Source organism: Montipora foliosa, chromosome 6, assembly GCF_036669935.1.
Source record: "Montipora foliosa isolate CH-2021 chromosome 6, ASM3666993v2, whole genome shotgun sequence".
NCBI classification, from domain to species: Eukaryota; Metazoa; Cnidaria; class Anthozoa; order Scleractinia; family Acroporidae; genus Montipora; species Montipora foliosa.
The window spans coordinates 62,158,208-62,185,707 of NC_090874.1; the positions used below are offsets into that span (position 1 = coordinate 62,158,208).

Genomic DNA, 27,500 nt, shown 5'->3' on the forward strand with positions numbered 1-27,500 from the left:
AATCGCATGAGGTCGAGTACTATTAAGGATTAATTGCACTTGTGTTTTGAAAAATCTCCAAATGCCCTCGTTCGCTTCGCGACCTCGGGCAATTTTGGAAAATTTCCATAACCTCTCGTGCAACTAATCCTTAATAGTTTACTCGACCTTCATGTGATTACCTATACTTATCAGTGGCGAAAAATAAAAACACTTTCCTGAAAATGGTATTCTTCGATTAGGTTAGTCCAGTATTAACTTGCAAGCGAGTTTTTTTTTTGTACATGTTGTAACATAGCATATTCAGTTTTTTTTTTTTTTTCCAGGATGGAAACAAATTCTTTTTGAATCCCCTTCACGGTATGAAGTTACGCATAAAAACTGAAGCCTGGGTTATTCATCGAGCGACGCTACAGCTTATTTCACACCGTGAAAATGGCCTGACCCAAGCACAAGCGCCTAGGATCATTTTTTTTCCTTTTCCTTGTGCGTTGTGGCTTTTCGTGTGTGTGAAACGGGACGTAAGGCAATGCGTTGTGTGAAACGGGACGTAAGGCAAGCACAACGCAAGCTGTGATGTTTGTCCAATGAAAAAGTTCCGTTCCAGTTTCCACTCGTCAGCGGTTGTGCGTTTGTAAGAGAACATGGAACAAGTGAAACTTTGTCTCTGCTTCGCGCGCTCGTCTTTGCCTTGTGGTTCGTTTTCACTTGACACGAACTCTCTTGTGCTTGCACTTGTGCATTGCGTCGCTAGTGAAAACCAGGCTTTAACCGTTGTGTTGTTGTCAAATAATATACATGAAAAAATTACGCAGTCCTGTTTGTATAGGTAAGCTCACGATTTCGAGTGCAGTTTGGAATTAATAAGCACGAGCTAAGTTTTCAAAGGCAAACACGGGCGAGTGCAATTTTGTAGTCCTTTGAAGAAATTTACAAGTGCTTATTTATTCCAAATTGCACGAGAAAAATCGTGTCATTTCGTAATAATATACATGAAAATTCGGGTTGGTTAAGCAGAAACAAGGCATCCATCTCACGCAAAAATTGCGCGGTAAGTTGCACCATCCAGGGCACGCATTTGATTGGCTATCTCTGGCTGTGTTTGCTCATTGACCAATCAGAATGCTTGGTTATTCCTTCGTTTTTTGCAGTGAATTACCTCCTTTCTGCTAACCTGAAAACTGCATTTCCCTTAGCCAATCAGAATAGAGTATTTTTCATGTCTATTATGAAATAATTAATTACATGATTTCTCGTGTAATTTGCGATAAAATTAATAAGCAATTAACAATTTTCAGACTACAAATTGCACTCGCTCTGCAAGCTCGTTCAATTTTGAGTCGGAAAAGTGTACTCGTGCTTATTTATACCAAATGCCGCTCAAAGGCATGTAATTAACTATGCTAATAACCTGCCTAACGAGAAAACATAGGTCTCATTTTTAAGAGACTTAAAATCTTCCTTTCAACAAAATTTGAGTGGCCAAGAAACGACATTAGCGAGAGGACGAATACTTCGTTACAAATGATGTCAATAGGATGTTTTCAACCAACCTCTAGGGACACCATTAACAATAGGGAAATTTACGACTTCTGGTGGACGACCATAAGAAGATCATGAGAGATCTTCTGTTTTCGTCCACTAGCATGGCCGTGATGACTTTACGTGAAAACCTCCTATTAAACATTAATTATCTTTTCTGCCATAGTCCCTAGTGAGAAGGTATAATTTATTTTCTCGTAAGTTGTAAAATAGTATTTTACGTACAGTCGTATCGAATAAGTGGAGTGGTTCCTTTGTCACGAAAAAGTCCAATTAATTACTTCAAGCGCCTATGTAATTCTATAGACAAGAGTGATCAAGAGCGAGAATTCAACTCATCGATATTTTCACTTCCAAGCATATGCGAAAATACGCATGACAACTTTCGGGTGAAGTTTCCTTTAAAACACTTGTTTTTTTTAAAAGAACTACAGTAAAGTGACGGTATTTGGACAGCTTTAAAAAGTTAAGTTTTTGAACATAATAATCAATTAACTAATGAGATGCTGCATTGTTAACGCAAACCATGGAAAATATATATTTGAAATTACAACTCAAGTGAATTTAATGAAAAAACTACGGTGGATCTCGCCGTTTATATATATCTGTGTCAAAAAACTGGTTAGTGGCAATCCCTTAGCGCACTCCTTTCTATGAAACAAGTGTTATTTGAAGATAAGTAAGACCTTTGGAAGCAATTTTGATTCTACTTTCGTTGCTTGGTTCACGTGAATACCGAATCAGTACTTTATTGGCTAACACAAAAGTATTTCTAAAGGCTGGGTTTGAACATGGCGCAGTTATTAGACGTACTCAATTAAATTCGCTTTGACTTAGGGGTATTTACATGAGACCAGGACGAACTCAGACCGGTATAAACTTGTACCGGTATGAATTTTTTGCAGCCGTTTACATGAAACCGGGACGAAATGCTTGGTGCCTGGTTTCGAAACGAAATGATATATTTTGTGTAATAAATGTGTCGCTGACCCAAAAGCATACAGGCTTGAAATTTCTCGACCCGGTCTGAGATTTGTTGTCATTTACATGAGACTGGTACGAACTCAGACCGGTATGAGAGTTTCTCGTCTCGGTCCAGCAACCGAGACGAAGTCATACCGGTATGAGTTCATTGTCAGGCCGGTCTCCTGTAAACGCAGAAGAAGAAATTTACGGAGGCCGATACCAACTCATGCCTGTATGAGTTCTTCCTGGTGTCATGTAAACACCCCCAGAGCCAGCTCGTAAACTGATTCGAACGTCGCTCCACATTCAATTGTAACGCTTTCCACTGCCTCGTGTACCCTCCCAGCCGATAACGGGCTTAGCTGTAGGATTCAACGTTTGGAGAAGGAAGACTGGGTACAGGATCGTATAGGAGTGACGCCTTTAGTGATTGCCAGTGACTGGACTATCGTCTGATACATCAGACATTCAGTTTGTTTAGAGTATTTAGGTGTAACGCTATCATTTATGAACGAAATGATATATGAAATAAATCGTATTCTGAACTGCGGATGTGAAATCAAGTAAAGCTATGATCCTCGCAGTTATGGACGTAATTTTAGCAATTTGCGTGGAGAAGCCAGAAAAATTCAGGAGTTCAACGGGGTTTGAACCCGTGACCTCGCGTCGCACCGTTATCGCGAGGTCATGGGTTCAAACCCCGTTGAAGTCTTGAATTCGTCTGGCTTCTCTACGCAATTGCTAAAATTACGTCCATAACTGCGAGGATCATAGCTTTACTTGTAATCATTTATGTTGTCACGCAATCGTTTGCGTAAGTCACAGCAAAGTCTTGTATCGTGTACATATGTACAGAAAGGGCTCTTATATGTGTCGAACAAGACAAATGAACTCAATAATTGTACAATTGTCATGTGTAAATAACATCTATAAATATCTTGTAGCGTTTGGGACCGAATTCTGTGTATTGTGACGTCATATGTCAGTCAAGTAAATAGATCGATTAGTAAATAACGAACCATATTCCGCATAAGATTGCTGTAGTATTTAAGGACTGAAAAGATGATGTACTGTCATAAAATCTACGAGGTGTCAAGTTTGTGTGTAATGGTTGGTTTTAAGATCTGTAGGGGCTTGCGAACGCGGATGTATTTCTCGTACCTCTTTGTGCCATTGTTCCACATGTCCTATTGTTGGGGTCCTTGGTTAGGTCCCTTGGTTTCCCTGTGCTCGCTGTTGCCTTGGGCGATCTGGTCCTAAGGGACTCCACCGAAGCACAGCTGTTCTTTAGCCTGGTATATTGAAGGTTGACCCCAAATTTAGAATCCCAGTAATCAAATACAGTGTACAAATGCATTATTTAGGAGCTTGTCAAGGGGAGCCTCCATACGTGGCCTAGGAGTTTTAAGCCTTTTCCGAATAGATTTATTTATAGAACGCCTCCCTTGAGAGATTCAGCACGCCCACTGTTGTAAAAGCCAATCGAAACAGAGCCATCTCAGCGTCACGGGAAAAGTGGAACTTTTGGCGGGAAAGACCTCTTCCCAAAAACAAATGGTTGACTCAAGGAATTAGTGGAGATAGAGGCTGGTTTGGATGATCTCTTTTTCCTACCGAAACGAGTTCAACGAAGGAGAGAAGTGATCTTCGCACTTATCTGGACAATTTAAGCAATTTTGTTCCTTATAGAAACCTGAAAAATTCAGGTGGCTCCAACGGGATTCGAACCCAAGACGTCTGCGATACCGATGCAATCCAGGGGCGTATCTAGGATGTTTTTTAGGATGGGATGCACCACTAAGGAATGGCATAGCTGACTGGCCCCACCTCACCCCGCCCCCCCCCCCCCCCACGGGTGATGTTTTTTTCTTCAGAATACCAGTTGTATTAGAAAGTCGCAGGTCATCTCTCCTAGATCCGCCCCTGCTAAGCTATGAAGTCACTCCGGGGGTGAGTTGCGAGCAGGTCGATTTGTTAGGCGAACGTGTTCCCGTGAAAGGACTCAGTGGTGAATGAAACGAGTTAAGTTGGGGAATTAGTTGCTTGGCGATGGACGAAAAGGGCAACTAAAACATCAGAGTCCTTGGCAGCAAGCTCTACCCCTTGAGCTACTAGAACACCTAGGTTTTCAAGTTCAACTATAGGTGCAGCAGGCCGTGGGAACTCACGATAACTTTTACATCGTTAGTTCCCACGGCCTGCTCCCGCCTGACCTTGTAGCTCAGTCGGTAGAGCAGCCGTGATCTAACCCGAAGGTCGTGAGTTCAATTCCCACCTTTGCCAGAGTTTTTCTCTGTCTTTGTGTGGGCCCATTTCCATTAGTAGGGCTAACGATCACATGATTCAATCTAAACAGTTAAAGGGAGAGTTTCACGTCTCTGCGCATGGGCAAACTGTCACGTCAGCCCATTTAATTCCATTGTTATTCAACCAATCGAAAGCACTGATGCAGGAAACGGAAACAATCCCATAGTAATGGGGATTACTCATTGGAATACCTTTGTAATCATTTCCTTTGTGTTATGAACCTACTGCATGCGAATAGATTACTCGTGCGTTATGACAACTCGTGCGTCGAATAAACTTTCGATCCATACAATAAATTCGAGATCAAAACTAAATTCGATATTTTCTGTGTAAACCCGCAGTGTCTTCCACCAAATTTGGGCTTAGTCATTCATTGTATTTGCTTTAATACTCTCTGTGTTTAATTAACATTATCTGGTTCAGTAAGAAACCGTAAACTTTACAACTGCTAGCGCTAAAGCTTGGACATGAGCAAAACCGTGAAACTGTCGCTTTACGTATACCAGAAAAACACAGGATACCAGGTCCCTGTGTCCCGCTCACCCACTTCACATTACCCACCTTTGCGGTTGTTGTTATCCGGGAATTAAGAGCGTCTTCTTCCATATATGAGCAAATATCGTTAAGCAGAAAAAAATAGAACAATTTTGCGCGAGAAATAAAAACACATTTCGAAGATCCTCGCGGGAGATTATCCTGTAAAATTAAATGACTTGCGATCAGAAAAAACAGCAGAATACCTTGTCATTTCAAGCACTTTTCTATGAAGCGTCGAGATGCGTAAGTAAGTAAGTAAGTAAGTAAGTAAGTAAGTAAGTAAGTAACGTTATTTACTGACATATAGCAACTGAGCAAATGCTGGTTTGAATGCAAATGTGAGGTACTGGATTAGAAAAAAAGCAATAACAATCTAATTACAAAGTGAGGAAACTAAAGATGTGAAGTCGGACGATCTCTTTACATGAAATAGAGTTACAATTGTACGAGGACAGCGTCATTCGTTCGTGATGCGTCTGTAGTGAATTTAAGGGGCAGGTACAAAACACAGGTCTCGTTCACGGGTTTCTGTTTTACCAATCTAGAAACAAACCTGAACACTCATTGAAACTAACTTTGGGCCTAAAAACTCTTGTTTTGGTCTAATTATGCCTAAGGTCAGCTTTAATTTATGTTCAGGTTTGTTTCTGTTTTGGTAAAAAAGAGACCTGTGAAGCACCCATTTTAAAACGGTTAGCTTTCAATAACTGTGATTTAGGGTTAGTCAGCAGTCTGCAAGTGTCGGATCTCGTGGCTTCAAAGTGACGATTTCCCGGATCCCGCTTCGTTAATAACGCTAAATCTCGCGTCCCGTCCATAAATACAATCCCGAAACCCGTTCCACATTTCTATAGAATCCCGAATCCCGGGCTCCAAAAAGGCCAAATACCGGATCCCGCAAACTCTTTTGGGGACCCTCTTTGATATCCAAACAGATGGCAATGGAAGCAACAAGGCGAGATACTTAATTCGATGCTTGTGCGGTACTTTGTAAATTAACATCTACTACGGCGATAGCGACGAAGACGTCTCTTCAAAATGTGTACTTTACACAATCCTAAGTCTTTTGGGATTATTTCATTTAGTTCACTGTGTTCGATGTTGGCGAATTATCCAAAAATGTAATTTATACGAGTGATTTCATGACGGCATTCGTGACGGCATGAAAGATTCGCATTTGTACGCTCATGTTGTCGTTAAAACCTCAAATTTGGTGATTTCACGTTGTAGTTATGCAGGGTTATGCAATTTAATTCGTGCTGCACGTGTAGCACGATTATTTTTCCTCTTTTAACCAATGATATCATTGTTTTGTGGCGTTGTCGTAGCCGTAGCCGTCGTCGTTTCTTAAACTCCCTAATAATGCAAGCGGTATAGGCGTTATTCATAAATACAATACAATACATACTTAATTGACCACTCCCCATAGGGGCTTTTCAGGGCCAATGAAACACAACGAAACGACGGAACAGAACAACAACAACTGTTAAGAATCCCAACTGGCCGGAGGCAAACCAGTTGATTATTTACGAGTGCAGCTGTGACGTTGAACCAGGGACCACCAGGATTAAATTCAACCAATGGTCAGAGCTGGTCTTCAACCCGGAAACTCCGGATCTCAAGGCACAACCTCGTTCCCAGGGTCTCTCGTGAGAGACCCTGGGAACGAGGTTGCTCAAGGCAAGCGCTCTAACCCGCACTGGGCCACACTGCCTGGCAGTCGATATCCAAGTGCAAATTAGCGTACCAAGCCTCATTTTAGAGCAAGAATTCTTTTCAATTCACTGTATGGTATCGAGACTTGGTAGGCTAATTTGCACTTGGACAAAAGAAAGATAAATTGAACACCATTTATGAATAAGGTCTTTGGTGAGTTAAAGTAAACTAAAGCCCAGTTTCAGTTGTCGCGCACGCCATACACCGTACGTTGTAGCATGAGATGAAACGCTCTTATTCTACGTTTAAAGAATTTTTCTTTATCTATTTACTAATTCTTTGGTTAACAGCATCTTGTCCCCCACCCCAACCCCCTCCCCTCCTCCTCTCTGAAATTCTGTGAGTCATCCACTTTTCCTGTCCGCGGCAATGTCTTTGTGCTCATTTATTGACAATTTCAATCTCAATTTTAATAAAGAAAAACTGGAAAGAATCATGCTAAAAGACTGGTTAAACAAAGAAAACATTGTTTTTCTTTGGCTAGGAAGAATTTCAAAAGCCGGGAGAATATAAAGCGAAAACGGGAGGAAGGAAATATTCTCCAAAAAGGAGAGGGTTTCGGGCCAAAACGGGAGGGTTGGAATCTCTGCATCAGCTCATCTATATCGAGTGCACAAATCACTTCAACTGCCCTGTTTGGAAGATAGAATTAAATTCTGGTCCCAATCAGTGACTATTCTCATGAATCTATGTATACTTCAGGTTTCAGATTTTCTGATATGTCTTGCAAAATTTGCATTTTATTTGTAGTAGAAAAAGACGAAACTCTTATGAAGGTTCAATCAAGAATCATATAGAAGTTACCTAACGGAGAAGAGCAAGTGTTATATTGATGAATATCTTGAGCTGGGCTGAGCAAATTAGAAATATTAGATGGCACTGCTTTATTGTCAAGCATTACGGTGGAAACAAGTGTAGTAAAGTAAAACAGAGACAAGTGATGGAATAGTGTGTTCTCTTCTCCTCCTTGAATACCAGCCTCACATCATTCTATTCTGTTACATCCTACCTCTGTACTCTTCGCATACAGGGGGACGTTCCAGGAAGCCTTAGCTTTCTCATAAAGAGCCTTGGCTTCCCCAGGAGAATACCATGGTGGCACCATGGCAACAAGCTCAGCTTCCCTCAACAGCTCGATGAAGACTATCTTCAAGGCAGCGTTGTGACGCGGTAGGTATTTCGTTTGTGCCAGAGCACTACATCCAGAGAGAATGTGGGCCTGTGTCTCTGGTTGCTTACTATATATAGGCGACACATCACATCCGAGTCAGTTTGCAGACCGGTCTTCTCTCGATGGTAAACTTTCGTCGACATCATCTGTTGGTACAGCTCTTGAATGGCTGAGATGGTGTGTTTGGGTGCTGTTTTCCACTCACTGATCCAAGAGATACACTCGTCTCCAGTCTTTTTGTCTTCCCATCTCTCAGTCATCAGACGCCCATGCCAACACTCTCCATTCATCTCTTCCAAGTCTTTCTCCTCCGCCGCAGCCTTCATCCACACCCCTAACCTCTTCAGTGGTACTTTCGTGTTGGTTTTAACACAAATGATCAATGGCCGGGGGTGAGTGAGACGGAGACTAAGTCCAAACTCAGACACGTATTCCTAACATCTTTCACCATCGATCGTCTTCCCACCGGTCCGATCGGTTGGACCGAAATTTCCCTTACCATTTACCCAAGTTGTTATTTCCAGTACTGCTCTTCTGTTTCCACCAATTGAAATGTAACACCATTTCGAGACAGCTGGAAGGGAACGCCTGGGCACGAGCTACTAGCTCAGTGAAAACGGAAAATCGCTTACCATCATACAAAGGTCACCAACCGGTCACCTCAACCAGCGCGTGTCCTTCTCCAGGGGAAGGAAAGAAGAGAGACCCTGGGAGCGAGGTTGAGTCACTGCTTGCAGTTAGGTCAATCAATTCTTAGCTTTGTATGTCACGTTATTTTCCCAATTTTCTGAATACAACAATCCCAAAAATAGAGTCAACTTGACCATCAAAAACAATATTATGAAAGGAGCTCATTACATTTGATGATAAAGAAAATTAGAGGGGTAAATGGCTATATATATATATATTGAAATATACATTATTCTTCAGACGTTTTTTAACTTTGACACCTAAACCGGCTTGAACCTGCCAGACTTAGTATTTAACTCTGTTTAACGCCAGGCGATCTTACTGGGAGTCAATCGGTTAAAGTAATACTGTACTAAGTTACCTAAGTTTTAGGCCAAAATTTTAAAAAAGGTACTTGTTTATTTTAACTAGAATTTCCTACTTAATAGTCCGCCATTACTAACATTAAAATCGTAATGATTTCTTAAAAAAAATAAAGCTAAGGGATGACGATCTTTGCAATTTCTGCCAAATTGAAGAGGAAACTCTCATCCGTCTTTTCTGGAACTGTACGGTAACGTCCTGCTTCTGGCATAATTTTAGGCAATGGCTGCTCAAAAACGAAACTTCTGTGCGTTCTCTTGAGCTAACGCCTTCGTTGGTCATACGCTTAAAGACCCACCCACTATTTTGCAAAAAATTTTACTTTTTATTCTTAGTCGCAATACTCTATATTTGGACTTGTAGGATACAAAAGACTCATCCTACAATTGACACGTTCCCCCTTTTCCTCTCACATCACAATCTTTAAAAGTACGTGTTTTTGTTTTCTCTTGCCTTTTGCGGATTAAGTGCCACGTGGGTGGAACGGTAGCTGGTGTGGAGGCATGTACGTAAGTAGTATAATTATTTAATATCATGTATCTGTTATGTGATGATAAAAATGTAAACATTATGTAAGACAGCAATAAAGTTATTGTTGAAATAATAAAAAAAAAAACAAGAGAGAGAGCTGGATCGAGGAGAATTTGACGTAAAGACTAGTTGTAGTTTAAGAATGCGATGCGTTTGTACGCGACTGAATTAAAATATGCAGCATGGGAGTTTCGGGCTTTCAGATTTTTTAACTCGTGTTTTGCATACATAATTTCGATGGCCCAGGAGGGTCACAGTCCAGTTTTAATTCTCACGGTCCAGTTTTAATTTTGTGAGTCGTCAGCAGCTCTCTCACAGGTCACAGGTCATTGCTTTACCAATACAGAGAGTATCGGATTCCTAAACCTTCATTAAAGCTAACCTTAGGCCTAAACAAAAGCTTTTAGGCCTAAGGCTAGCTTTTATGAATATTTAGGATCCTTTCTGTATTGGTAAAACAATGACCTGTGACCTGTAAGAGAACTGGCGACGACTCACAAAATTAAAACTGGACTGTAAATAAAATTAAAACTGGACTGTGACCCTCCTTGGGCCATCGTACATAATAAACTGCGTTTATACGCGGAAATTTTAAGCTATTGAGTGAATGACGTCACTTTTCCCTCGATCAGTTCTGAACGTGAGTAATGACGGACCGTGAAATCCAAAACTGACACTTAAAATAACAAAGCTCAAAATTTTGCCACTCAGGTGAATCAAGGCCTGGGCCCAGATCCATTTTATGAAAATAAGTGAGGGGGTGGTCTAACTATTGATCCATTTTATATAACACGAAAAAACTTTGGGATCGTTAGCAGCAATAAGATGTGAAACCTTAACTGTTATATAGGATGATATATAATCACGTGACATGCCAAATTTATTTTTTAGCACAGAAATCTCAGCTAAACGGCAACACTTTTTATCATTTTCTGGTGGCTGGATTTACCTTTATGATGTTAACACTGTTGGATACATCATTTCTGTGCTTGGACATTTCAAGATAATTTTAAATAAATGTCCGAAAAAAGAAATTACTTTCCATAGGGGACTGGACACTAGTACAAAATGCCGTATATTTCCAAAACTAATTAACAATTATTCGCCGAAGGCGAAGTGAATATTGGTGAATATCTACCGAGACATAGTCGAGGTAAATATTCCCCAATATTCCCTGAGCCTTAGGCGAATAATTGTTTTAGTATAATTTTCAGCGGTGAATATCAAGAAAGTGCAAAACAACGTGTTAAAACACGATAAAAAGGCACGAAAAGTGCTTGATTAGCTTAGCAGTCGCGCCTCCAAATTGTTATATTCACCGGGTAGCGCGGTGAATATGACACTAAATTCTTATATTAATCGCTGAAAATTATTCAAAAGACATATATAACAAAGGCCAAGCACAGTTCGCTTTCTTTTACCATTTCGACTAATTTAATAGTGGCCGTAAAAAGTCACGTGACCTCATTTGCATACATCATCCACATTAATATAAAAACTTTTGTGACATTATTAGTCTGCGAAAGTCTTAGCTTGTTATTACTAAACCGTCAGAAGTTAGACCACCCTCTTATTTTTTTTTTTGCAATAATTTGGGCCCAGGTTGGGGCCCGTGCCTTAATTTACATGAGTCGTCAGGTGTTATATATAGGAGAAAGGAACACATACCGTGCATTTTACCTTTCGAAACACCCATCCGAAAAATTGCTTTTTTGCCTTGAGCGGGACTCGAACCCACTCTTCCCTCATTACTAGTCGGGCATGCTAAGCCACCACACCATCAAGGCTACCACGCTGGCAACACAGCAGATTAATGAGGTGACTTAGCAGCGTGGGGATCCCTAGGGCCCAACTTTCCTTCACTTGAGTGTGAAGGGTAAAATGCACGGTATGTGTTTCTTTCTCCTATATATAGTCTATACCTTTAATTTTCCTCGACATTTCTGACTTTCATGTGTTCTAAACCCTGTCTGGGGTTATATAGAGGCAAGGATACACACTCAAGTGAAGGAAAGTTGGGCCCTAGGGATCCCCACGCTGCTAAGTCACCTCTTTAATCTGCTGCGTTGCCAGCGGGGTAGCCTTGATGGTGTAGTGGCTTAGCATGCCCGACTAGTAATCAGGGAGGCGTGGGTTCGAGTCACACTCAGGGCAAAAAAACAATTTTTCGGATGGGTGTGTCGAAAGGTAAAATGCACGGTATGTGTTCGTTTCTCCTATATGTAGTCTATACCTTTCATTTGCCTTTCTGACTTTCATGAGTCAGGTGTTAGCCAAAGACATTTTCAAAATCTGAAGAAAAAGAGGAAGTAGTTTAAAACTTAAAATGTGTATTACAAATATGACCTGAGTTAACTCGATACACTGTGAAGTTCCCATGTGTCACCATTTTCTTTGAAGTCTAAAACCGTAGCTAACCTACACTTGTACATGAGACTTTTAAAAGTTTAATTTACTTTAATTGACTCCAGGTCCCAGTCAACTGGGGTGTTCTGCCAGGGGCCAGTTCCTGAAAGATGTAATAGATCTATTCCAGGGATAAATGTGCCTTATTCTGGCACATTTTTCCCCCCCGGAATAGAGTTATTACACCTTTCAGGAACCCGCCCCTGTTCGAAAGCCGATTAACTTAATCCAGGATTAGCCTAAACTTTCTTTTGCTTATTTTTGTTCTTCAAGATTGACTTCTTCCAATGTAAACTTTTGCCGAATATCAGCTTTGAACAGCATTTTAATCTAAGATTAGCGTTAATCGTGCTTTGTAAACTGTTACCATAAAATTGCCACCAAACAACGGTTCACAATTCCCTTCCTTGCCAACAACTGCAATTAAATCAACCTGTGTCTTGCAAAATTTACGGTCCGTATCACCACTTTAAACACAAATTACACAAGGGACACTAAAACCGACGCCCTCTAAAAGATACAATAAAACCTCCCCCTCTTTTCCTAGCCTTTTTTACCTGTAAGACGATGTCATGTTCTCTTGGTTTATTTCTGAAGGCGCATGTAATACGGATGGTGAAAAAAGTGTTCACTAATTTACTTGCGACATAGAGAGAGACAGAGAGAAATTAGCTTAAATAAGCCCTAGGGAGAAGCGAACGTAACTCCGTAATGTAAAATAGATGAAGTTCCAGGGGAAATTGTGGGAGTACACCCTCTAAAAAAGTGCGAAATGTTGGAATTATCAAAATAATGAGAATCGGGGGTTGCCTTCCTTGTCATGGAATGACAGAATTACCCAGAGTTCTTTATGGGCATGAACCAGGCGACTGTGGCTCTCATCAAATAACTGGAGCGCGGCTGGAGAAAAAAGGTGTGTGTGCAGTTAACATTGACTTTTGATTTCTGAGCAAGTTTTTACCATAGAAAATTCACGACAACGTAGTGCTTTCTTTTCTGTTTTACTCGTAGCAAAAAGCTGGCCTTTCGTGATTTCTTGTAAGATTTATATTTGCAGATTACCTGTCCTCTTACAATTAACTAAAGACAAACTCTACATCTCTATGCAATAAGCGCATTCACAATTTCCTCGTATTACTGTATAAAACTCTGTCTTATTTGTTTTTTTTCTAATAGTTTTCCTGCTTATATGAAAAATAAATTTTCTCTCCGGTCTTCCTTTTGTGATTTTAGGGGAAATTACATTTTGTCCCTCAATAAACCTTCAACAACCAATTATGGTGTTCGTTTCTTTTTTTTTAACTTATGAGCTAAATGGTGAAATGCGCTACCTGATTTTATCCGTACCACTGAGTTTACATGTTCTAAAATGAGAATCCAGGGCCGCATTTTGTATAGCCGCATTTCTTTTCAATTAATGTATCCTTAAGTATAATTACATTTAGTTATGTATGCGTATTGATATGAATTTTAGGTTTAAATGTAGCTAAACGTAATGTCTCGAAGACATTAGGCCTTGTATCTACTCTGAACTTCGATTTGAAAAAATGTTTTTGTATGTCTGTTACCTTAAGAAATGCGCGTGCGTACAATTCGTAATCTTCGATTCCAGTGCTTACCACGTGAGAGATAAAATGACTTTTCCTGCGAATATTAAAATGATCGAAACCTTACGCTAACGTAGGATTTGTGTCATTAGGTTTACGGGCCAACATTTCTCTCCCTAAATGCCGTACCGGGAGGTAGGTCGGTATCTGAAAGCGGCGAAGGGCTAATTGCGTCCAATAGCGATCGCACGGGCCGAAATCCCGGGATGACTCGTTTGGTACGACGCTCCAGCGCTACGTCTGGAGCTACTGCATTTTTCTCTCTAGTTCAAACATTCCATCAGCCCATGTGCAAATGTCCCGGCTCTCGGATACGTACGATACCAAGAAAAAAGTTGCTGGTAATTACAAAGAATTGGGATTTCGGTCGATTCTACAGGCATAAGGGTAACGTGAGAACCGTGCCTGTCTGGTCTTCTCGAGACAGAGGTGAGAGGTGGTTTCATGCAGACTGGGACTCCTCAAATGCTTTGTTGTAAGGCATGGCGGTTCACGAGTGAAGTTGTCTCTCTGGCCTTTCTGTGGACGAATTCCAGGACCTACCGATACAATTTGGACAAGTTTTGAAAGCTTAACATTTCAATCGATGCCTTATTTTGCTGATAGGATGGGCGTTAACAAAACAATTGCTGCACCCAAATCATGCGCGTCTTGCAAGTCCGTATGGGGCATATATTTTTTTGCTGGTCTATTTTCCGGTGTTATGCAAATTATATATTTAGTGGTAGCGCAATAAATGAAGTAATCACAGTACAAGGTTAACAAATCAAAAGAATTGGGAAAATCATGAGGATGCAACACCAATTCAATTTTATATTTAGAGATGACATTATTAGGGACTTCACTGATGGAAACATCTTGGGAAATATGAAACTATTCCACTTTCACCTTTATAGGTTTAGTGTTAATTGAAAAGGTTTTTACAGATACTCTTTCCTCAATAAAGGAATTGTCTATTACCTGAGAAAATGCTCGGTGTGGTCTCGATTCCACTTCGCAGCTGGTGGATGTACCTTGTAGCTTTTTTGCGGCAAATAATAACCCCAAAAGAACCCTTTATTTTGCGTGTATTCCAAATGAACTGTATTTTTCATGTATATACGAAGGGTACAATAGCGAACGTCCAGCCAGAAAATATGGCTGCTAACATCATAGTGTCATTTTCTCGGATGGTGGTCACCGCTGTAGGTGTCAAAATGGTTACACCCTCGCATCAAATGGCCGACCTTGTTGAATGTGTCGTTTATCATTACGAGTGTCATATTTATTATCCGATGGCTCTCTTCAAGGCTGCTTGTCCCCTTCTTCAAAGGGTAGAGCATCCGAACGGTGTTTCGGTGGTGGTAGGTTCGATGCCTTTCTGGGACTGACTTCCTTTCCAGTTATTCTTTCGTCCCCATTGCTAAGCAGCTTCCAAATCCAGCTGTTTCTTTCCTGTCCCCTTCCCCTCCCTTTGGGTTATTCCGTTATCACTGAAAACAGATTCACTCGCTTTCTTCACAGGGTGTTGTGCGAAAGCGGTATTGCAGAGCGAAAACTCAAATCTGGAACAAAACTGTTGAGAAAAATTTTTGGTGCAACCACACTCGTGCAATCAAAACTAACGCCTTCCCCCTCCACATCTTCCTTTCCCTACCCAGTGTTGACCAGGGGCTCTGCTTTTCATTTGGGGCTGTTCAACCAGAACTTGATGGGGAAGGGGATTTTAAGATTAATATTTTAGTTTTATTGAGGGTGACATTGTCATCATCACCATTTTCTGTCCGTTTGTGGTATTTTATCAACGAGTTTTGTTTAAACCTGGGTTGTCAACTCTCTTATTGGAAGTCACTGATTGGGTTGAGAACGGGCATGGAAAGTAAGCAACATCGTGTTAATAACCATGGCAGCTATCTTTGCGATTGCCGGAGTGGATTTGTGCTCAACAAAGACCGGAATGATGGTAAATAAATAAATCGATGATTCTTAGTTTTTATTTGGCTGTAAGCTATCTGGCATTTTTCGAAGCCATATTATTATATTAAAACACAAAACTTGACATGAAGTTGCTTAAAAATGTTGTTCAGGGCCCGGTTGTTCAAAAGCCGGTTAACGCTAATCCCAGATTAAAAATTAACCAAGTAGTTTATTTCTCTACTCCCAAATGCTGTTCAACGCTGATATTCGGCAAACCTTTACATCGGAGGAAGTCAATCTTGAAAAACAAAAATAAGCAAAAAAAACTTTCACCAAGAACTGGAAAACGAGAAACAAAGTTTACGCTAATCCTGGATTAAGTTAATCGGCTTTCGAACAACCCGGCCCAGTTTCCTAATGAAACGTGGCGGTCATGACGTCATAGTGACCCATTCAACGTTTTGCTTCTGTTACTAAAGAACCAGAATGTCTTGTGGGAGCCCCGGCGGGACAAAAAATAGGTATTAAAATAAGGGGTAAGTTGCTCAGTCTCTGCCTCTTATCAGATGAACAATAGCATTGCATGCACTGCACGTGCGTTTTTCCCTTTTGTCCATTTCATTGCCGTCGTCTGCAAAGCAGCAACATGAGACAGCCAAATTTGAGGTTTTATAAAGAACATCACTTGTGGATAGATTATATAACTTTCTCTCCTAAATTAAGCGCCGTTCCGACCAGTGTCATTGTTGAGGAACTACCACACTCTTGACATATCAAAAAGGTTGAAATAGTCAAGAAGTGATTGAAATGAGACGAATTTACATTGTAACGACACCTTCGCCTTTGCTTAAGTTCCAATTGAGCTATTTCTGGGGTACGGTCTTCAATAAGTCAAAATGACTGTATTTGCTGCATCTTTTTTGCAAACAAAAGCGAAAGTGCCACACCGTACTTTATAGTACTATTAGAAATTTTAAAGTTAGAGAATATTTTGGCGTTCTTGTGCATAAAATGCAATATCAAAACAAAAAAGATATACCTCCTGCTCTCTATAATTTAGTTCAACCAGCTAGGGCTGTCCATAATTATAATACCAGGTATGCCACTAATCAAAACCTGTACAGGCCATTTTCTAGAACTAATTATGGCCTAGCAAGGTTTAGTGTAGTGGCATCACAGACCTGGGAAGCAATACCTGTGAAATTTAAGTGTCTCCCCTTCGACAGTTTTAAAAAAGAATACACACTCTCTCTACTTTACAGTTAGACATGTGATTAACTTAGCCAGAGCTTTATAACTAGTTTCTATAAGTACTGTCACTCACTTGTAACCGCTCTGTGGTACCAACCAATTCGAAAGCTTTGTTCCTTTGGCTGCTACACACGTTCTTCTTTGTTATGTTCAATTCAATGTATAGTTAGCTCTGTTTTCATTTCTTTTTTACTCTTATTGTTGTTGTATTGTGGTTGAATAAGTGTGTATAAATGAACTTGAACTTGAACTTGAGATGCACTCACTGATGTGACTTAATAGTTTACCTTCTAAAAACGCCATATAGTTTGTCTTGAAATGCTTATATCTGAGAACGAACTCGGTGAATACTGAAAAGTGCTTATCGGGCCAAGAAAAAACTCTCTGCAAAGGTATAAAAAATTCTCTGGCGCCACCTTAAAATTTTCCAGTTGTGAAGGTGGCTATAAGTCTGCTCCAGAGAATTTTCCCTAACTTTGCAGTGGATTTTTTGGTGCCCCAACGATTATTCCAGGAACTGAACTCCTTTTGAATGCAAACACATTCTTTCACTTTGCTTGAAAACGCCACCGATCACTCGAGGGAGTAAGCCCTATTAAGAAAGAAATTTATTAAGAAAAGAAAAACGTCTTCAATATTGCTGATGATTTCACTCATTTCTTATGCAGAAGAATAGAAAAAAATTCACCCGTCGTTTCCTTTCTATTTTGTGACCTTTGATTGTTGCAAATGTGTCTCTTTTCTTTATCTTGGTAAAAGCCTGATGTTAAGCGTCATCAGCAGAAGTTGTTTATCTTTTCTTTCGAAACTGGCTATATTTTATTAAATTACATACATCAATTTACAAACGTTATTACATAAATTAAGAAAAACACACATGTTATATATATATATACTTAAAAAACTCACACACGCACATTTGACACGCTCGTACGCACACATCCACACACTCATACGATTTATAGATACCACATCCATGGCTCCAGCCCACACCAAGCAATAAGACAAAGAGTTTCGTTTAGAGGTTATAATGTGAGAGGAAAAAACATGATTTTTAGCAACTCAACTATGGCACTATGATTTTGATCGCCATTGGAGCAAAACTGCCTTTTGAAGTTAAATGAGAAACGTTGTATCGAAATAATGGGTAAAACTAGCTCTTTAGTAAAGATCTAAGCTTTCCGTCATAGCTATATTTCACTTACAATAGAGCGAGTTTCAATTGAGTGTCGTAAAACCAAAACCAAAGTAATTACTTTGGCCAATCAAAAAGGACTGAGACAATCCCGCAAACCAATCAAAACTCGAAGTAATTACACGTAGCCGACACAAAGCGCGGGAAAATGTGCACGCGTGAGCCACGATTGGTTTTGGTTTCACTTATGATTGGTTGAAAAAATGGCGCGAGAACTTTGAACCAATCACTGAGTGAAGTAATCATAAACCAAAGTAATTATCTAATTACTTTCGACACTCAATTGAAAACCGCTCTAACCTCTGTCTGTTGGTTTAGTTAACGCAGTAAACTTGTACTAAACCTTTGGGGCTGGTTCTAGTGGCATGCATGATTGTTTCCCGTTTTTTTCTTTTTTTTTTTTTTTTTCTGTTTACAAGTTCTGCAATTGCTCAAGCGACAGGTTCTGCCAGGTAATCTTTTTACATCTTCGAAATCGATTCTGGAAGAAAAAATGACAAAAATAAAATCAAATGAAAAACAGCTCTAAATACAGCTGGTTCTTTCGAGCACACATAATGCACCGATGCGAATTTCTTGCAAAAGATGACGTTCAGAGATCTATGGGAGAACGAAAACACCAGAAGACACATCATGAGGTGATACATCAGCCATCTTCACCAGTTAACAAAAATAAGCACGTATTGCGTACGTGTAGTGGTGCAGTAACATGACACAGTGCTTTTATTCCATAACTTTCAAATGAGCTGCGTTTTTTTCCCGCGATATTCAAGAGGTCTTTGCGTAATATGTAGCCCCAGTAGTACTCGATATTGTTTTGGTATCGTAAATTATTATAGTGCCGTGGTAAATAGCCCCCTGAGAAAACAAGCTGTTACTAGTAAAATACTACACCCAAATAAAAGGGAATCGAGAAACATCGGCTTCGAGGCTGACACGAAGCAGTGTACTCTGAGCGTCTGACAGCTTTCCACAACAAAACTTCACTGAAGCGAAGCCATGTGTTGCAGGGTTAGTATCTGGAAGGGAAACCTCAATTTATACGACTTGCCGTCTGAAATATAGCATCGAAATTTCTATTTTAACGCTCAAAAATGTGAACGAAGCAAGGTACAGATTTTGTTAGTGTGCTTTATGCAAAACAAATATTGATGCAAAACTATATAAATATTGATGCAAAACTATATAAATATTGATACAAAGCTGTTAGGAAGACAAGAAGAACGTTTTTAGGTAGTGTCGATCGAGAATAAAAAAAAAATACCGTCAGCAACAGAAAAAATTTGCGACAAGAAAACAACATAAATTTTGCGCCACGAATATTAAAAGTTATCATCGACAAAAAAAAAAAAAAAAAAAGGGGAGATTTTTGCTACGTTCAATTTTTCTATTGTACTTTAAGCTGCGCAAGTAAAACGCAAAATCGAAAGTGACACCGATTTTAGCAGCCGCTTGTGATCAAGTGACCTTGCGTGCTCCTAACATCTCATGAACCAAAGGATGCATCTGCGACACTTGAAATGATGGGAAGGAACTGGGTATTTGTTTTTGCTAGTTTTTATTTTCTTTCAAGCATTATATAGTTTGACAGGAAATGTGCGAATTCAACCCAAAGATCACAATCGTCCAAATCTTGGGGTTGACAATTGTTTTTGCAAAGTCAAAAATTCACTCTCTTAAACAACGTTATTAATCACCAGGTAATTCCAGCTTTAGCGGCTTTATTATTCATCAGCGTCACAAATACTAGCCGATTTTGGGGATCATTTGTTGAAATTCAAGCACGCTTCCAACAAACCTGTTTATTTTCGTGATTTATGCACTCGGTGCGGGCGTATTGGCACCACGGACTCTTACACTCTTACAACCCGGTGATAAAGTGTCTAATGCACTTACAGTGTACTACCACAAAAAGCCAGAATGCTGTAAAAAAACAGTTTGTCCACCAATGCTTCTGTACATACGTGAGAGGCATGTGGAAACTACATTTGTGACAAAAGCGTGGTAGAGGAAACTTTAAATTAATTACACTAAGAAGCTAGGATCTCGTTATCATGCCATCTTAGGCCTATTTGATTTCTATCGTCATTTTCCAATTTGAAAGTACTTTTTGCTTTAAGAATTAAACTCGAACTTCACTTACCATTTTTTTCGAATTTCTAGCTTGACATCATCGCCAACTAGCACAAATGGCGCCCAGTGCTTTATAGCGCAATACTGCTCTGACCCTCGGAGGGATTTCGTTGCCTGTTGAAGAGCTGCACTTGCACTTTTTCCATCTTTCAGGTGCTGGTAGAAACTCTTCATAAACAGGAACGTTACCTCATCATTAATTGCCCAGAGTGACACCAAAACAGACCGAGCTCCAGCACACAGGAAAGCCCTGGCTATTCCCACCACTCCCTCAGAGTTCACTTCTCCACGGCCACTGTGACAACAGCTCAGCACAACTAGTCTTGCTCGAAGAGAAATTGCCTGAACGTCGCACATTTTCAATATATAATCGTCTTCTTTAGGAACTGGGGATTTCCGTTCGATATTTGGGGCTAAAGCAATCTCTCCAGTTGTTGGGCTTGCATGTGCTGCAATGTGCACTAAAGCAACTGATTTCATTTTTTTCAGGACCTCAGCTTTCGTGGCATTTCTTTGAATTAAGGGTGTGACCTGCATAAGTTCTCCAATCATCTTTACTTCTTTTTCGGCGCACTTTAGCTGCTTGAAAATGGGCTTGCCTGTCTCGTTAATAACTTCCTTCAAACACGGATTACCTACAAGCAGTGCTCCAGTCTTACTGTGGAAGTCTTCCGGTGCACCGGCGATCAGATTAAAGGCGGTCAGCGATGGAATGGTGCGGATCCTGATAGATTCACTCAATGCAGAATACGGAGCCAAGCAAAACTGTCCATCGGGGACAACGATTAACTCATCTCCTTCGAGCAAGTCTACAATTGGCCCGAGTAAGACATCATACAACGGTTGTAAAGAGTTAACGGATGAGGAAGATGATAGAACTGTTTTCTCACTGATAGGCTGTTTGCTGCAACGCAGGTTGCTGTGTAGTGGATCCAAAGAACGATCCTCGCATCTGACACCATCCCTTGCGCCGATCCTTTTCAAAATAGTTTCCATCAACATGTTAGCATCTCCATTTTCGATTACGCTTAGACGAAAGCTGATCTTGCTGTCTTTTCCTAGCACCCAAAGGGCGATGTTGTTACCGTCAACGGCCACAAAAACGGTTTGTGAAGGCAAAAGCTTTAGTGCAGCTAAAAGACTTTGCTTCGGAGTAAGTGAAGAAAATGATTTTGTGTTAATGCCGTATTGTTCCTTCAAAATATCCATCAAAACCTGTGCTCGACATTTCTCAGCAGCATACAAAGCCTCATCGACCTCTCCATTCTTTAAAAGTGTCCTCCACAGGGCTGTGTATGTCACGCGGCACGAGTGTTGAAAAGTTATTTTCCATTCATCCTCTGACTTCAGACTATGCCTTATTTCATCAAAATGTTTTATACTTGAACGATAACAACTGAGTGCATTACTAAAGGAACCCGACATTTCATGATCATAACCTAGCGAATACCACGCGAATCCCTCTCCTAGGCTATCTTGAATCTCCTTTGAAATACTAAGACTGTGTTCATGGTACTCAATGGCTTCCTTAACCTTACCTAGTGTAAGATAGGAACTTCCTAAGTTTCCATAAACTAATCCCTCACCAGCCCTATCACCTACTTCTTTAGCAATACTAAGCTGCTGTTCGTAGTACTCCATGGCTTGTTTAAAATCACCTAGACTACCATAAACATTTCCAAGATTTCCATAGGTTGTTGCCTCCCCAGCCCTATTGCCTACTTCTTTTGCAATACTAAGACTGTCTTTGTGGTACTTAATGGCCTGTTTAAAGTTACCTAGACTGTCATAGGCATTTCCCAGATTTCCACAGGCTGCTCCCTCCCCAGCCCTATCCCCTACCTCCCTAGCAATACTAAGATGTTTTTCGTGGTACTCAATGGCTTGTATAAAATTGCCTAGACAAAAATAGGCAATTCCCAGATTTCCACAGCCTGACCCCTCCTCATGCCTATCCCCTACCTCCTTAGCAATACTAATATGTTTTTCGTGGTACTCAATGGCTTGTATCAAATTACCTAGACGAAAATAGCCAATTCCCAAACTTCCACAGGCTGATCCTTCCCCAGCCCTATCCCCTACCTCTTTAGCAATACTAAGTTGTTTTTCGTAGTATCCAATGGCTTCTTTAAAATTACCTAGGCCAAGATAGCCATTTCCCAGATGTCCATAGGCCGATCCCTCTCCAGCCCTATCCCCTACGGCTTTAGCAATACTAAGATGTTTTTCGTGGTACTCAATAGCTTCTTTAAAATTACCTAGCTTGCGATAAACAATTCCCAGACTTCTATAGGCTAATCCCTCCCCAGCCCTATTACCTACTTCTTTTGCAATACTAAGACTGTTTTCGAGGTACTTAATGGCCTGTTTACAGTTACCTAGACGGGAATAGACATTTCCCAGATTTACACAGGCTGCTCCCTCCCCAGCCGTATCCCCTACCTCCTTAGCAATACTAAGATGTTTTTCGTGGTACTCAATGGCTTGTATACAATTACCAAGACAAAAATAGCCACTTCCCAGATTTCCACAGGCTAATCCCTCCTCAGCCCTGCAGCCTCTTTCTATGGAAATATGTAATGCTTCCGTGTAATTTTTTATGGCCTCTTGATAATCAGGTAAGCTGAGGTAAGCATTGCCGAGATCGAGATGAGCCCTTCCTTCACGATCCCTGTCTTGTACACTTATCGCAATGGCAAGCTGTAACATTCGCTGCTCTACAGCTTCCAACTTTCTATCTACCATTTTTCAATAACTAAATGGCAATTAAAACTTTTTCGATGAGATGGTCCAATGTCAAGGCAAGGATGAAGCTAGAAGGAAAGAAAGGTAAAGACCCTTGATGTTTAATCTGCTTTTTAAAGTCATAAAAGATTTTTGAATAACATGTATTATGTGTTACCAAGTCATTCTCTCGTAAAGGTGAAATCGACGGAACTAAAAATTGTCCATTGCTGTTCATTACACTTTCCCATAAACGGTCCTGTAGTACTGCCGTATTTAAGTGAAGGGGCTAATAAACAGGCATATGGAGACCGAAAGAGGTTCAAGAAGCTTACAGCCAACATCGAATTTTAGATTTTAATCATGCGATCATTACTGGGTGTGCCTTTCGACACCATTCACATTGTTCTTTTCTTTTGTTCATTTCTGAAGCCTCATTCAAAGAGGGGGTAATCTGTTTCTACAAGCAAAAAGCTTTTTAAAGACTTGACTGAAGGTTTGACTTCCTCAGTGAAAATTCTAACATGGACGAATTTGCAATTAGGTTATTTGAGGGAGACGAAGAATATTTTAAGCAACATAAATGAAACCGAGTTCTGTTTTAGTTTCTATCTGTAAATGAATTGGCTTTGGTTTTAAAGGGAACCTCCACTCTTACAACAGAATGAGTTTAAACCGAAGGAAATTATGTTTACAAACAAATTTGTTCAAAATTAGTTTTTAAAACAGTGTGTACATCAAGAAAAGTGACGTGTGTAATTGTGACGTGTTACGGTTGCCCTATTGTTCTGACACAAAGGTCTTTCGTCAAATAACAACAGAGCCACCGTAACACGTCACAATTATTCAAGATGGCGGCGCCCGCCAATATTAAAAACAAAAATAGGCGATTCTAAAACTTATTTATTTCGCATAGAAACACTTTCTTTGAAAATACTTTAGACTGACTTGACTGTAACTGTTATATCCTGTGACTTAAAATTATTTTTTTGTTGAAGTGGAGGTTCCCTTTAACAGTTTCAAGATCTAAGCTATGCCAGAGTGGGAATGCGAGTCAATCATTTTGCACTACTATATTCAGCCTTTTACTGAAGGTTTAGCTGATCAGTTGAAAACGTTTCACTTACACTGCATGACTGTCTACAAAACAGATTCAGTTTAGTCACGGCCATTAACAACGGTTGAGTGAGGTTGACTGTAGAAACGGACTATGTATGGCACCACGGAGCTGTGATAACTGGCAGTGTGGCATAATGAGTGAGAGTGGATGGCAGATAGTGTTTGAGACCTTTTTAAAAATACAGTGATCTTGCTTTTCTAAAATAGAATGTATATTAAGTTTCTTTGTAACAAATCTTCTAAAAAGATTTGTATTGGAGCAAGGTCAGGCTCGGGTACTCCGAAGACTGATAAGGGATATGTAAAATTAGGCAGAACTATAGTTTTAAAAACAAGGCCTATTCCTATCTGGTTGTAGCCCTCTTTCCATAGCGACCTCAGAACATAAAGGCATTTATTTGCCTTGACGAGCTCATTCTTTACGTGTATATTCACCTTACAGTCATGCGGAAAAGCTACTCCTGGAATCGTAATATTATTGCACATGGGGATGCTATGAGTGCGTAAGACCCGCGGTTTCCTTTCTTAAGAATCCTTAGCTTCTTACATTTGCTCGGGTCCGGTCTAAAACCTGACGTCATTTTCTCTTCTATCCAGCTCTCTCAAGATTTTAAGTTAGTAATGGCGAACCATTAAATGCGAAAATTCTAATTAATACAAACACTTGTCTTTTTTAAATCAAGGCTTAAAACTTGAGTAACTTAGTGTTTAGTTAACATAGTTCTGAAATCAGTTCCCACGGCCTGCTCCCGTCTGACCTAACCCGAAGGTCTAGCCCGAAGGTCGTGGGTTCAATTCCCACCCTGGTCAGAGTTTTTCTCTGTCCTTGTGTGGGCCCATTTCCATCAGTAGGGCTAACGCTCACATGGTTCATATGGGATAATAAACTTAGCACTTCACATTACACTCTATTCAGTTAAGTCTGTTGAAATATAAGTGCTACACGGCCAACGTTTGCAAAAACGTAATTCTTCCTTGTACTTGTTAGTGTTTAGTTACCATAATTCTGAAATCCAAAGATAAAGGAGAATTGATTTTTTTTGGTCACGATGGCACTTAAATTATATCTTTTGCATCACTGGTGAAGTAGATCATTGATCAATATGAGCTTAAGTCCTGCTTCGATGATGGTAAACTTTAGTTTTTAAAGGTATGGCTGAGACTTAATTTACTTTTAAGTTTTCCCATCTACCAGGTTTGATTCATGAGTTTTTCCCGAGTTTGTAACGTCTTCGGGCGTCCAATAAGCTGTCGAAAACAGAATGTAATGATAGTGATAAATCTGCTCGGAAATCGAGCGTCACGATCTGTCTGCTTCGATGACTAAGTTTGTTTATCTTTTGTCCGAAAGATCTTTATAGCCAATCAGCTTACGTTTGATCATTGTGTGTCCATAAGATAAGAGAACAATGGGTTGTAGTCTAGTCAGTCAGAGACATAACCTTGTGGTGTGCGCGATCGGAGAAATTAAAAAGAATCAAGAAAAACAACAGTGTGTTCCTTACTTATCCCCCACAAAGCCATCTAATTGAGGTTTAGATCCAGATGTATAAATATATTTATTTTCGTCAGAACCATTATGCTAGAGTAGCAGCAATAAAACACGAAAGATGTGTCTTTCATATTTGGACTCTAAGGCCCGGGTCAAACGCCGTACTTCACATTGGAGCGGCTAAGGCGTTCTTCACGCCTGGCCGGCCGTGAAGAACGCATGAAGACCGACTTTGGGTCAAACGCCGATTTTCACATGAGCAGAACCAAACGCATAATCAATGATAACCAAAGGTAAGTCATGTTAATGTATGAATCAGCCTGAAATGTATGAATCAGCCTCGATCTCAGTTTTTTTCCAACATGGCTGCCTATCGAGGTGGTTTTGAGGATGAAGATGCTTTCCCAGTTTCTGGTCTAAAGGCTCCATTTTCACTGTTTTGTTCACGAAATAACGTGCTTTATTTTGAGCCCGCGCGTGCTTATTATATACTCATGAATCATCGCTGTTAACGTATTTGCATATTCCATCAGTTTTGCACAATCAGCGTCCTTGTAACAGTTACCGTGAATTGTACAGCGGGCGAAACATTGACTTTACCTTGAAAAACCACTGCCCAACAAGACCGCTTTTTTTATTTTTTTGGTGTAGCAGTTCGGTTCGACTGAATTAAGTTCGACGTTTGACTCAAATTAGGCGTTCTTAATTATTCGAGTCGACCCAAATTGTCAATACGTTCGGCTCATGTGAAGTACGGCGTTAAACCCGGGCCTAACACGTCATGTAAACGAGGGCGAAATGAAATTATCTTGGACTTTCTTGTTTTTTGACTTACTCGAAAACTCCTTCGACACATGACTATTTTTGTCTTCTCTCGTGACAGTTCAATCACTGTCGCTCTATGACATTTCCGCGCCTTATCACTGACACATTTGGTCGCAAAATCTTTTGTTCCGCTATCTTTAATTACCTTAAGTCATCTGTTGTCATGCGTGACCATCTAAGGATTGTTTTTGTGGGATTTCTCACATTTAAACCGAAACAACAAACTAGATGACATACGTTATTAAATCACAAACGACGCATCCATAAATACCACTATAACATAGATAACTTTAGTCCGTATTATGCTTACGTCAACATGGTATTTGGAATGTTCAGATATTTCAGTTTTAGGTGATTCTTAGGGGAAGGGGAGAGTGCAGTCTCTAATAGATCTCAATGCCCCCGCCCCTTCCCCTTCAAAAAGGCTTCGAACATTAAGTATCAAGTTCTTAGCCCAACGCAATGCACTTCCTTTCTACTTGTAATGGACTTACAATGTTTCACAGTTTGTGACATTAAAGCTCCAATAGCTGATGAATAAATTATCTAACTTGCTCAATGAACCACTGATCCTTAGCGTGCCTTTATTTAAGAAATAGAAAACATGTACCGTGTTTCTATCGAATTATAGAAACACGAGTGAAAGTTTGGGAGAACGAGAAATGCTGTGGGAACACGAGTCGCAGGTGAGTGTTTCCACAGCTTTTTCGAGTTCTCCCAAACTTTCACGAGTGTTTCTATAACTCGATAGAAACACGGAGTACATGTTTTCTATTTCCTTTAGAAAACAACGGGACGAGGAAAAGGAAAACAACTTGTTAACTCAAATTATCAAAATGTAAATTCTCTTTGCTCGCGCCATCATTACGTCAACACCTCGTGCTAGTTCTGTGTCTCCATCGAGTTATAAAAACACAATTTTTAACCAATCAGCGCGCGTATTTTCTTAGGACTGTTTTCTAAAACTTATTGTGAACACCCAGTCAACTTTTGACCAATAGGACATTTTATGAGACCTCTCCGTTAAGTTTTTTACTTCCCACCTTCACG

The 27,500-nt window shown here is 40.1% G+C and overlaps 2 protein-coding genes across 2 annotated transcripts in view; both read right to left on the minus strand.

The window, feature by feature from the left end:
* Positions 1 to 15,975: 15,975 nt before the first annotated feature.
* On the minus strand, positions 15,976 to 21,973 carry LOC138006137 (tetratricopeptide repeat protein 28-like). The gene is made up of 2 exons (XM_068852297.1): positions 20,301 to 21,973; positions 15,976 to 18,638 (listed from the first exon to the last, which is right to left on the minus strand). Coding segments are annotated over exons 1-2 (1,632 nt in total). The 5' UTR covers positions 21,932 to 21,973; the 3' UTR covers positions 15,976 to 18,637.
* The window catches only part of LOC138005877 (G-protein-signaling modulator 2-like), a 9,370-nt gene continuing 3,814 nt past the window's right edge, over positions 21,945 to 27,500 (minus strand). The window contains exons 3-4 of the mRNA XM_068852052.1: positions 22,013 to 23,103; positions 21,945 to 21,953 (exon numbers count right to left, since the gene is read on the minus strand). Of these exons, the coding sequence (XP_068708153.1) occupies positions 21,945 to 21,953; positions 22,013 to 23,035 (1,032 nt within the window). The 5' untranslated portion in view covers positions 23,036 to 23,103. The remainder of the gene's footprint in view (positions 21,954 to 22,012; positions 23,104 to 27,500) is intronic.

Bases quoted from the DNA above. Each gene is read 5' to 3' on its own strand.
- LOC138006137 (XM_068852297.1), bottom strand. From the start codon at position 21,931: ATGGAGTACTACGAACAGCAGCTTAGTATTGCTAAAGAAGTAGGTGAT.